This window comes from Rattus rattus, chromosome X, assembly GCF_011064425.1.
Source record: "Rattus rattus isolate New Zealand chromosome X, Rrattus_CSIRO_v1, whole genome shotgun sequence".
Taxonomy (NCBI): Eukaryota; Metazoa; Chordata; class Mammalia; order Rodentia; family Muridae; genus Rattus; species Rattus rattus.
The window spans coordinates 18,383,632-18,396,455 of record NC_046172.1 but is presented as its reverse complement, the minus strand read 5'-3'; the positions used below and the strand labels follow the sequence as shown (position 1 = coordinate 18,396,455).

Below are 12,824 nucleotides of genomic sequence, written 5' to 3'. Positions count from 1 at the left end.
TAACTTAAAGAAGCCTCTTGCAGTAGATGGTAACTCACAGAGACCCACAGCTGCTGGACATGGTGCCCAGAGTGAGAAACTTTGGTATACTCCTCCTCAAATGAGATGTCTTTAACCTATACTCCTATACCAAAGGCTCAGGCAATGTACTTCCAGAAGAGGTGAAAGGTGAGCATTCTAGGTAGAATCTTAGATGAGCTTTCTGAATTGGTTTTGATATGACTGGAGATTAGTTCTCTCTAATCAGATAAGAAATTAAAAGATGCAGTTTCGCAGCAATGAGGACACTCTCAGAGAGCCCAGTTGATGTGGAATTCAGATCCTGAATCATAATAATGTTCTGCTAAACTACATATGTGTTGCTTTTGTCAAATGAGAGCAATAGATTTGCTAGCTGATCCTAATTTTGCTGTATGAAATGGACAATGATAAGGATGAGCTCAGATTCGAATATTCAGATCAATCATAATATAGATGACCTGAAATCCCTAGATTTGCCCTGAAAGATACTTTACTTCCTCCAACCACAGGCCTGTGATTGCTGCAAAGTAAACCTGGACTCTCATCTCATGATCAGATAAATTACAGTGCAAATTAAATGCCTGTCTCCATGTGGTACCTGCTTGGAAAGCATGGCACTGGTTTTGGAGACTGGAACTGAGCTCATAGAGGAAACTTGAGGAAGTTGGGATGCCTAAATGCTCAACTCTGCCCATAGAAGCAGCCTCTACATTCTAATCTAAGCATAATCCAACTTTTCCTTAAAAAAAAAAAAAAAAAAAAAAAACCTAAATGGCCTCCTTGGAGGTAGCTACAAAAGAGTTTTGATTCATTTCTACCATAGCCCTTCTAGCACTATACAGATTCAAGAATCAGAAGATTTGTAAAGGTGAAATACACAGCCTCTACAAGAGCTATATGATTTTTCTAATATACCAAAATACAGGGATAACTGTGAAAATAGGTATGAATGCTGTAGAATATGGTAGAAGGAGCCTAACACTCACTCAGGCCAAATTTATTGATATGGATGCAATAAGCAGAGGATTTGTAGGTGAAGAGTTAAGAAGGCATTCTGTTTGTTTAGTTCTTGGCTGAGACATTAATCAAAGCATAATCTATACTAACTGCCGGAGCTATGGGGCTGGAGAGATGACTCAGCAGTTAAGAGCACTCGCTGCTCTTCCCAGAATTCCTGAGTTCAATTCCAGCAACTACATGATGGCTCACAAAGATCAATGAGATCTGGCGCCCTCTTCTGGCATGCAGGTGTACATACAGAGAGCGCTCGTACATAAAAAACGTCTTTTTAAATAATGTCAGAGCTGCATTGATCTACTACACAGGAAGGAATTTAAGTGCTTAGGGAGATGACAATGTTCAAGGCTTGTCATCTACAATCTATTCATCAATACTGGGAACACAAAGCCAATGAGAAACAAATTTGTAAAAGGAAACCTGCCCTAACATCCTTCCACAGCACTCTGATCACTTTCTTCTGTAGGCCAAAACTTACAGTGGTAATTGCTACCACTTAGTTGGGAAGCCTAATAAAGGGAAAGTTAGTGCTAGAGTAACTGGCAATGTGGAGACATTTTATCATCAAATACAAGGAGGGTAAACTTATTTGATTGGACAAAAGAGCCAAAGTATCAACTCACAGAAACCTAGTTGATCTAGTGCCCCTATAAATGAACTAGATGGTATATCTACTACATTCTTATTTGATCTACATAAATGAAATAATTTATGTCAAATGATCAAAAGCCTAACATGAATCATACAATGTCATGGCTCCTCAACTGGCATCCATCCAGATTTGTGCCACTTTGAAAATCCAGAGAACCCCTGGAATGAAAGAGAAGGCTGGGTCAAGTATAGGAAGGATGCGGACACAATTCCATTCAAGTTGCCAACCAGTTTCTGTAGAAGACATGGCTATTGGAAAGTGGGGTATCACATACTGACAAAGTTTCTGACTGCAGTTGCAGTGACAGGACCAAATGTACACCATACCAACTCATCTATTGATATAGGAATCAATGCTTCTTGTTGTTTATGAGGCTACTGATTTCTTTCTGTTAACTTTGTACCCTGCTACTTTGCTGAATGAATTTATAGCTGTAGGAGTTTTCTGTTGGAGTTTTTAGGGCCTTTATGTAAAGAAACACACCATTTGGAAATAAGGATACTTTTTTTTTTCTTTCTTTTTTTCCGGAGCTGGGGACCGAACCCAAGGCCTTGTGCTTCCTAGGCAAGCGCTCTACCACTGAGCTAAATCCCCAACCCCGGAAATAAGGATACTTTTATTTTTTCCTCTCCTCTACGTATATTCTTCTTTTCAGGTCTCTAGCCCATCTTCCCTGCTCTCCAGATCTCAGCTTACTTCCAGAAGTGGCTTCCAGAATCAGTTGAGCTAATTCCTTAAAAGAAATGTGTCTTTGTCTTTCTATACACAAACACATCTGACTGGGTTTGTTTTTCTGGAAGACTCAAGCATACATATTAACATATAGTTGAGGATATTTGTATGAACATTTAAAATACAGTAAAAGAAATTAAAGGTGATTAAAACATTCAAAAGTCGGTCCCGAGCTCCGAAAAAAAGAAAAGAAAAAAAAAACATTCAAAAGGAGCTCATTTCTGGGTTAGCAGCACACATGTAATTCTAGCTCCACGGGATCCGACACACTATGTGTTACGGAACATGTTTTCCTTACTAAAGTTATGACCAAAAATCCTTTAGTATGAGGCTTTCCTTAAAGCTCCAAACCAAGGGCTGGGCAGTGGTGACTCATGCCTCTAATCCCAGGACTTGGGAGGCAGAAGCAGGCAGATCTCTATGAGTTCGAGGCCAGCCTGTCTACAAAGAGAATTTCAGGACAGGTAGGACTAGCCAGACAAACCCTGTCTCTAAAATAAAACAAAACAAAAACCAAAACAGACAAAACTCCAAGCCAAAGTGAAACTAAATTCTATACAACTGGTATACTCTAAAACTCCTTTCCTTGGTTCTCTATAACATAGAAAAGCCCCTTTTTATCTTAAATGTTAATATCTAATGCTCTTATTTTATACTGAACAAACTGAAGGTAGACTATATCTTATCAGACTCAGAATCTCATAGATAGATAAGAATTTGCCAATTTTATCAAACCTCTTAAATACTGAAGCCCTGGAACATTTTGGGTTATAAGGTAGTTAATGTTATGTGTTTTTGTTGCGGAAATGAAGGTTGACATTTGCTACTCTACTATCCTTAGTCATCTTTGAGTTACACTCCTGCATACTAAGTCATACTAAGTCACAATTGTGAGGGCTTGTGAATAGTGCTTTGACACAATGTGGTACACACTTGAACTGGTGCATATCGGTTTCCTAAATTGATCCAGTGACAGCAGTAACCTCTCTTCATCTTACTCCTGGTGGGCCTTTCAGCTATGGTAATACAACAGGGACAGCTAACTATTTTTTAAAATGATAAAGGTTACTTAGTGAAAGGACATGGTCAAAGGCTTACCTCGGTCTGAAATACAGAATGGTATAAATTGACCTTCACTTTATAAAGGAAGTCTACAAAGCATGATAATCATTTGATACATCACTTTTTCAGTTTCTTACCAAGTCTCGCTGATCCTCCTGGACCAAATCCATTTTGTGTACCAAGCAAAAGATTTTGGCTTCTGGGGAATTCTGCAGAATAGCCTCAAGGCATGACTGATAGTAGTGCATGTCTTTCTCAAGTTCACGGCTCTCCACGTCAAAGACATAAATCAGAACCTCCACATTTCGGAAGATGTTGTCACGCTGGCTAGTGAAGTAATTTTCCATGAAGGTGTCTTGTCTGTTAAGAAAAAAGTCTAGATAGTAAACAAATCTTCTGTTCAGTCACTCCTGCTTGAATTCTTGTTGCTTGATCAAGTGAAAGATGATCTTAAACTTTCATTCAAAGAGCAAATAACAGCCTATTATGGTGAGCTTTATCTTACTCTACTTCAGAGTCATAACTTGCAATCCTGTAAAATCCTCTGCCATTCTTCTTATGTTTTGCTGTTGTTGTTATTGCTGTTGTTCTGAGACTCCATAGCCCTGGCTAGCCTAAAACCCACAAAGATCCACCCACCTCTGCATACTTACCAAGCCTGGCCTCTCCTTGGTTATAAACACACTTACCTTCTGTTCATTCTTCGAGTGGTTAGCAGTTTAACTCATGAGTGTTTTACATGTATTGATCACTCATGCTATTTATTGACCTTTTCATCTATAACTTCAGCTTGTTTCTTTACATTTCAATCCAATCCATAATCCTCATAGAAATTGTCCCTACCTTGGGCCAGTCCCTCATTGTAAGCTCTCTATCAACACATCCCTCTCATTTGCAACACTTACCACAGGCGTGATGCTATACTTGATTAGTGGTTCCATTCTTTGTACAATTAGACAAGAATCACCCCTGATATTATCTCCCACTGTCTTGCAGCTTTTAAAAGAAGCATGGCACATGCTTAATGAACATTTGCCAAATAACACTAGTAAAATAGTCTACACTTATGAAAATGATTCCAATGATGGCTTTTTAGCAGAATGTTACCCTTTGCTCCTAGGTTGGCTGGCACTTCCCAAAACGATTTCAAACAGCTGGATAGCAATAGATTAGTAGTGTCATTTAGTGGTGTATATGGGGGTGGTGTTTACAAATTTCTAATCCAACACCTTACTAGTTAGAGCTGTGTGACCTCAGAAGAATTATATTTTCCCTGAATTACAGATACTTGATCTACAAAATGGAATTTCATATTTTAGTACCTAAAAACAAGGAACTTGTGTAACTCTGTTGACAAAGAATAGAGAATTGGAAGCAATTACAATGAGGGAAGATTTTTATCCCCAAATTATTTATTTATTTATTTATTCTTCCAAAACTACTCACTGAGCTTATTTTGTATGTTTGGAGCTGGGATATACCCACCAGACAGCAACATCTATTTTGTAAGACACTATAGTGTATATTTTTATATATTTTAACTTAATCATCGTAACCAACCTATGGGTGTTATTTTGCTCTATTGTATAGGCAAAACCACAGCACAGAGGGTTTGAATAATATACCCCAGACAAAGAACTTATGCTTGTAATCACTCTGCACTGTTGCTTCGACACAGAGGCACAGTAAGTGCAAATTTATGCTTAGATTTTTATGATTGCCCTAGTCATAAACCAACAATAGGTAAATACATGCTCAGAATCCAATCTACAGTGACAAGACTACCTAGAAGTAATTACTAAAATGACTAAGAACAGTCTGGTATAATACATAATAGCCAAGAACGTAATACTCATGTCAGTCAACCTAAAAAAGAAAGCTAATTTATGCTAGTGCAAAAGAGGCATGATCTATCCCGTAGTATACATGTTGAGCTTATATGTACTAAATTCTTCTTCAGTTAATGTGTCTTTTCTTTCTGACTCTCCTGACACATTCAATTTACTTTGAGTCCTCTGTAGTATACATATGGAGCTTATACTGGAGCTACTGAAATATGTTTTGTGTAGAAGGCATTTTCCAAGTTGTACAAACACAGATCTTTATTCATCAGCTGACAATTCTGAAGTGTTTTAGCCAGTGCACCTATGCAAATGATAGTTTTCTGGGTGTATTTGTCAGGCTGATTATACTAGATGACATCATTATTGCCTTCGGTTTCACAAATAAGTAGGCACATAGTACTTACCCACCACAATCCCACAGGTTCAAAACCAGGTTTCCCAGAAATCGAACATGAGAATGTTCTACATCAACTGGAAGATAAATGTTACACGTCTAGTATTTGTAGTAAAGAACATGACATTTAAGACAAGCAAAACACTAACCCATGGTGTTTAGAAGGACCAAAGTGGAGTGAAATGCTCAAAGCCATAACAAGAAGGTGATTTTTAGCTTAGTCATGTGGTTTAGTGGCAAGGTGGGCACCTATACTACCCTATGCTAAGGAATTGGCTCTTGTGTAAGTAATTTTTAAATTTCAGTAGTTTAGTACCCAAAGCAGAAACAATCTCCAATTATAATATTAATGTTAAAATTTAATAGGCAAGACAGTGACATACACCATTTAACAGATATTCCCAAACCCACATTCTTTCACCAACTTCCGAACAAAACTTAAAGACAGAAAGCAAACACAAAACAAACATAAAACATAATAGAATTAACTCCTGTACTAACTTCCTTTTCAGTTAATGCATCTACTGATTTTCTTTCTGATTCTCCTGACACATTCAATTTACTTTGAGTCCTTTGTAGTATCTCTTAATTCCCAATGCTATTTTATAATCCAAGCCACTTAACATCAAAGGAAGGCCTTATCTCCTCCATGCCTATGCTTTAAGAAAGTCTTTTGACTTTACATCAACCACGTTAGGCTACCTGGGGTTCATCTTCTTAACTTTTCTGCTGAACATGTCACTCCCCATTCCGACACTCAATGGTTACTCCGCCTTTATTAGGGGTGCACTCAAGGTCCTTCACACTTTGGCTTCCAATCTACCTTTACAATCCCCAGTAATTCATATTAACAAATCCTCTCACTTCAGCCCAGGACATTTTTATTCATAGTCCCCCAACCCTATTACCTCCCCAGTCCTCAACATGGATTACTTCCAGGGGTCGCAAACTTGCTAAATCAGGCCATGTGAGCAAACCTATATCATTAAAAGCTTGCTAAATATGAGGGTAAACATCTACCATGGCCCCACAGAGGTGACAGTTACTCAACTATTGTTTACTTTCCATGAAAAATTATTGGCTTAGGTTTACTAGATCTTTAACATTTTAAATAGTAGCCTGGATTCTAGGTTATTATGAAAACTTTTACAGGAGATTATTACTTCCAATTTTTCTAAAACAGGCCAAAGAAAACGCACCCACAGGCCTCATCCAGCACACAGGCTGTTTGCGACCTCTGCTTTTTTAGTTCTCTCCCACTATCCATTGCTTTTTCTGACATTTGCTGCAAAGCCCCCTTCTTCCTTTCAGAGTTAATCCTAAAACCCAGACTAATTCCCATCTCCTCCAAAAGCCGTCTTTCCCTGACCAAAATCCCACCTATCATTATCGCTCCCTCAGAACTCATTTAAACATTTATTAAGCAACTACTCTCTGCCAGGCACTAAAAAACCTCAAGAAAGAATAATGGAAGATTTTTATCAGGAATATTTCTCAGCATTTAGCAATTTTATTCGACATAATTAGCGTGATCATTAATTTAATCACATAGTAATATTTCCTGTGTCTATCTCTAAGTTGTTACCTAAACTAACTGCTATCTACTTTTCTACAATTTTATCATCTCATAATGTATAGATACAAACCATCATGAGAAAGGAAACCATACAGACTTTAGTTTATATAATAGCTCTATCTTTGAATGTCCTTAGGCAAGTCAAGAAAGCTTTTAGAATTAGCTTCTACTTCTGTTAAAAAAAGAACGTAGTATTGACCTCACAGGATTGCTGTGAGGATTCAAAGAGCTATATACATAAAGTGCCTGGCACATAGCAGATGCTCAAACTACTTCCTTTGTCCCCTTTACTTCCCCCTCCTTGGAAAAGGAATCATATCTTACATGTCTTTGTATTTCCAACAGAGTCTACGAGAGAGTAGGTGCTCAAACTGCTATTAATTTGAAGACTATGTATACGGTCTAGTACTAAAAAAAAATGGAAAGAAGTGCTACTGAGAAAGGGAAAGACAATAACAAAAGAAGCGACAGGATTCAGTGACTCTTTAGATATGGGCCATATGGGATAGAAATCTGGTTTCTACTCCCATATTACAGAAACAGTTCTCAAGTGACTATTGGCCCCACTGCCAAATCCAGAGGACTTTTTAGTCCTTGTCTCACTTTCTACAGTATGACACTGTTGATTACTCTGTTCTCCTGAAAATTAATTCTTCTCTCTTGGGCTCTGGCATCACAGTTACAAAATCTTTGGAAGCTCCTCCCTCATGGGTTCCTATTCTTCTTTCTGTCCCATAAACGTTATTGTTCTTAGGGATTCAAAGTAGACTTCCCCAAAGCAAGATAACTGTCATAATATTACATTTATCATGTAGATACTAACTAGGCAACACTAGTGCACATTTCTCTACTATTTTTCTGACTCATATACTTTGTCTGTACTATAAATATCCCAAGCTCAGTATATCCAACATAGCTCATCTTTCCTTTCATTCCAACAAATCTGCTCCTTTTCAGTGTTCTCCACTTTAGTGAATTTAGCCAGCTGCCTAATATAAAACCGTTCATCCTTTCATTCTTCTCCCCCTCACAATTCCCTCCGAGTCCCCAGAAGTCCTGTTGATTCTGCTGCTTAAGCAGATCCTTCAGCTCAGTAGCTTTGCACCATAGCTACTACCTCCACCCCAGTCCAAATAAAGCCCCTGCCATCCCTTAAAGTTTTTGAAAACTATAGAAATTTACTTCGCAGTTCAGAAATCTTGAAATTTCTGAGTTCCAGCCACCAGAAGTGTGGAAGTCTAGTGAAAACCAGTCCTCTGGCTTATAAGTAGTACCACTTTCTAGCCTTGCATCACTCCAACCTGTATCCACATTACAGACACAGTGATGTCTCCCAATTGCTGAGTTTTATACCAGTCTTTAAAAAGACTTACACATCCATGATTGTAGACACTAAGAAGGCCAGAATAGTAACCCAGAATTACTAATGGTGGTTGTCTCTAGAAAGTTGGCTTGACAATGAAGAATAAAAATGAACATTTTATACTTAAATAATGTTCAAAGCTTTCACAAGTATTATTTTGAATTAAAAATGTAAGTCTGACCATGCTCACTTTTTTGTTTAAAAATCTCTCATAGGTTGACAACCTTTCTTGGCTTATAAGACATTTTATATATAAGCCCCATTTCTTGCTTCCCTGTTAAAGTTTATGTTTCCTGTATGTCCCCTTTGGTTCTCCTATAACCTTCCTGCTCTGTTATTATTGGAGCAACTGAAAAGAATAAAGAAAAACAGAGCTTTGGGGAATCAAATTCACTTATGGGGCAGAAAGAAGAAAACATTATAAAGATTAACTCATCTTTTTAAAGCAGGGAGGGGTGGTTAAATGCAAAGGAAGAAAATCAGGGTAATGAAGCATTAAATAAAAAGCCAAGAGAACAGAATTTTGAGAAGATAGGAAATCTTGGAGTTGTCAACAGTGTTTGAGACTAAAATATTTCATAATCATTTTAGTGACGAATTTACCATTCCAAAAACACATTTTAATGTTTATCTAGTAAATTAATAATATCATCATTACTCTACTTAAAATTTCAAAGTTCAGGAGGCTTTAAATTTAACAAAATAAAACTTGACTTTTTTTCAGGAATGACAAACCGGGAAAACATTAACACATTAAAGGCAAACAATATTTTAAAAGTAGTATTCTTGTTTACTACCTTTAAAGCAAATCAGTAACTGCATCAAAAGGGATAACGAATACAAAGTAATGCACTACATATATTCTGAACCATTTCACACATTTAGCAACAAACACAGACCTTTCTTCATTAGTGACAAACTCATTAATGGCAATATGCTAAAACATTAAGACCAATATTTTTCATATATTTTTTACTATCTTTAAGAAAATTCAGGTAATACTAACCAAGTGTTACCAGTCAATTTACTACATGACATATCTTTTTTTTTAAAAAATATTTACTTATTTATTAAATGTAAGTACACTGTAGCTGTCTTCAGACACACCAGAAGAGGGCATCAGATCCTATTACAGGTGGTTGTGAGCCACCATGTGGTTGCTGGGATTTGAACTCAGGACCTCTGGAAGAGCAGTCAGTGATCTTAACCACTGAGCCATCTCTCCAGCCCAACATGACATATCTTTAGGGGCGAGAACCCCATCCCACTGACATTATCCAGCAAGAAATACTTCCAGATATATACTTGACAAATATATAGTCTGTTTTAGTGACTAGGATTATATAATTTAAATTTAAACCATTATGCTCATAATAATGCTGGTGGATTATGCCAAAGTATTTATAGTAATTTCAGGAATTCTGAAATTCTTTTTGTGAGACTATTCACTGGATTCAGGGTAATAAACCAACTCTGTTGATAAATTAGAAACAGGAATATCCGTGATAGTGAGAAAAGATGTTTCAACAAAGCAAATAGAATTTAAAGTATGAAGAAAAGGTCTTCCAGGAATTGACGAGTCGTGTAATGTAGACAAACTTTGTCATAATAAAAAGAAGAGTACAAACTGTTATTCCAACACTGACACTTACTGGCTGAATGTGATTAATTTTTAAGTTATACTCTCATTGACTATTAGAATAAAGATAATTGAAAACTAGAGCAAATGAGGGAGGGCATAAAAGTTACAGTAGTTTAATAAGCATCTTTACTGAAACCACACAGATACTAGCCCTATATATTTAATCTAAAAGAGAAAAAAATTGAATATGAAATCAAGGCACAAGACAGAAAAACATTTGGACAAGTACACTTTTAGAGGCTAGATGTCAGCTACAAGTATGACAAGATAGGAAACTATCTTGACCAACATTTTTGACAATAACTTAGATACTTATCAAATATAGAACTGTATATAGCTATGAAGGACAGCTAACATATCAAATGAGAGAATAAGTAGCTAAAAATCCTTTGTATTATGCACAAGAAAACTGCAACCCAATGGTGTGGATTTCAAAAAAGAAACATGAGCCATCTAAGTAAGGCTTAATTATTGAGTTCAAAATATGACCTGTACAAGAACAAGAGGATGTGTATGCTTCATTAAAATACATACAAGGATGGCGTATGCTTCAATAAAACATAGGCAAAGATGAGTTGTGGCTTTCATTATTATTCAGTAAAATGAAGATTGCTCTAAAACAAGAAGGTAGGATTTCATCATGCTAACAGCAAAGTAATGCCCAGAATCAGAGATGTAGTAGGCACATCCTGCCCTGATTAGACCACACCTGCATCAAGTCTTATAAGAAGTCCTTAGAAGGGGGGTTGGGGATTTAGCTCAGTGGTAGAGCGCTTGCCTAGCAAGCACAAGGCCCTGGGTTCAGTCCCCAGCTCCGAAAAAAAGAAAAAAAAGAAGTCCTTAGAAACATTTTAAAAGTATGTCCCATGAGGAACCAGAGATGTTTAAGGTAAGGATAACAAAATTTGGGAGGTAGAGAATGGGTAAGATAAATTAAGATATTGAGTGTTCTCAAATATTTGTACAGAACCGAAGAGAACCATAGTAGGAAGAAAGAAAGAAGAAAGAAAGAAAGAAAGAAAGAAAGAAAGAAAGAAAGAAAGGAAGGAAGAGAGAAAGAAAGAAAATCTATCTAGAAAATAGTTTTCTGATCACCAAAACTGCTCTAGTTATAGAAGTCTACACTATACTCCAAGCCCCCAAATAGAAATAAGTTTCCTCTCCCTTTGTATCCCAGAGTCTGGAATATGATGGGCTTGAAACCAGATTGGGGCACCTGAACAGTGCTAACTTGTTGCTAAAAGTACTGAACGTATTAGCATCCCAGATTGTAATCTGAAGGCTAGGCAGAGCAATGCCCGCCCTCACCCAGAAGCCAAGAACAAAGGCAGAATTCAGAAATGCTTCGATGCTTCAGAATGAAATGACAATCTGCATCAGAATAGGGCACTCCCAGGATCCTCCATTCATTGTTCTGGTAGCCATTATAGCCAAGAAAGTCTATATTAAGATTCTAGCCATAAAGATCAATAAGATATTTCCCAACTCAGAGTAGATGTTCCAAGGAGAAGACCTATGTGTATTAAAAAAAAAGAGCAGAGTGCGGAACAGGTATACCTCTCTCCTTACTATCCCTGTGTTTACCTTGGAATAAAGACAAAAACTAACTCCTGTATTAAAACCATATTAGGTTTTAATGTACTCTAGTTAAGACCAATGATTTTCCCCTTGGTGTGAAAAGTTATAAACAAGCATTCTCCCCACAAAATAAGCAGGCAAAGAGTCCCTATCCTTGCCTAAGAAACAGCAGGATACACAGGAAGTTAGCTGAGAACATTCCACTTCACAAGCAATCTAGAAAGGGAAGCAGCTCCCCAGGATAGTGAGCGATAAAAATCAGAATTAGGCCACACACACATTCTGAGAAATGCAAAAAGGGAAAGCATGCTCCAAAGCAAATTCATCAACCTGTGCATTCTCAAGCTGCTGCAATCAAGTGTGTTATGCAGATTATTAACAGCCAAGTCACCTCACTTTACAATAGGATGAAACATCTTACTTGTTGCACCAAGACGACGTGTGTCTCTGGCAATATAATTTGCAAAGATAATAGACCTCATGCTGGTCTTACCAGATCCACTTTTACCCATCAACAGCACCTAAGGACAAAGTAAGAAAAAAAGTCAGCAAGTCTAGAGCAAATCTAGTATAAAGGGAGCCATTTCTCTTCTGTAGTTGGCATTTTACAGATGTGTAAGTATCAATGACCAGTATGGATACCTGGAATTAAACCATTCCCCAGCCAATGGTGATAACATTTCAACAGCCAAGCACTTACCTGTTATGAGTTACACATCATTTTAGCAATAAAACTGTGGTTTGTTATTATACATAATATTTATCTAGAACTACATTAGAAAAATACCACTTTAATACTAAAGCAACCCTATTCTCTTATAATCTAAGGATCTCTAACAAGCAGATTTCATATAGTACAACTGAAAAGTTCTTCCTATTTCTCTGTTTAAGGTCAGGTTTTTGTTTTCATTTCAGCCCATGATTTCATCCCTTCTACATATTT

At 37.1% G+C, this 12,824-nt stretch overlaps 1 protein-coding gene across 1 annotated transcript in view; it reads right to left on the bottom strand.

The window, feature by feature from the left end:
• Rragb (Ras related GTP binding B) overlaps window positions 1–12,824 on the bottom strand; it is a 32,383-nt gene that overhangs the window by 15,959 nt on the left and 3,600 nt on the right. Inside the window, 4 exon segments of the mRNA XM_032889620.1 lie at window positions 3,622–3,844; window positions 5,733–5,799; window positions 7,623–7,706; window positions 12,303–12,402. Of these exon segments, the coding sequence (XP_032745511.1) occupies window positions 3,622–3,844; window positions 5,733–5,799; window positions 7,623–7,706; window positions 12,303–12,402 (474 nt within the window).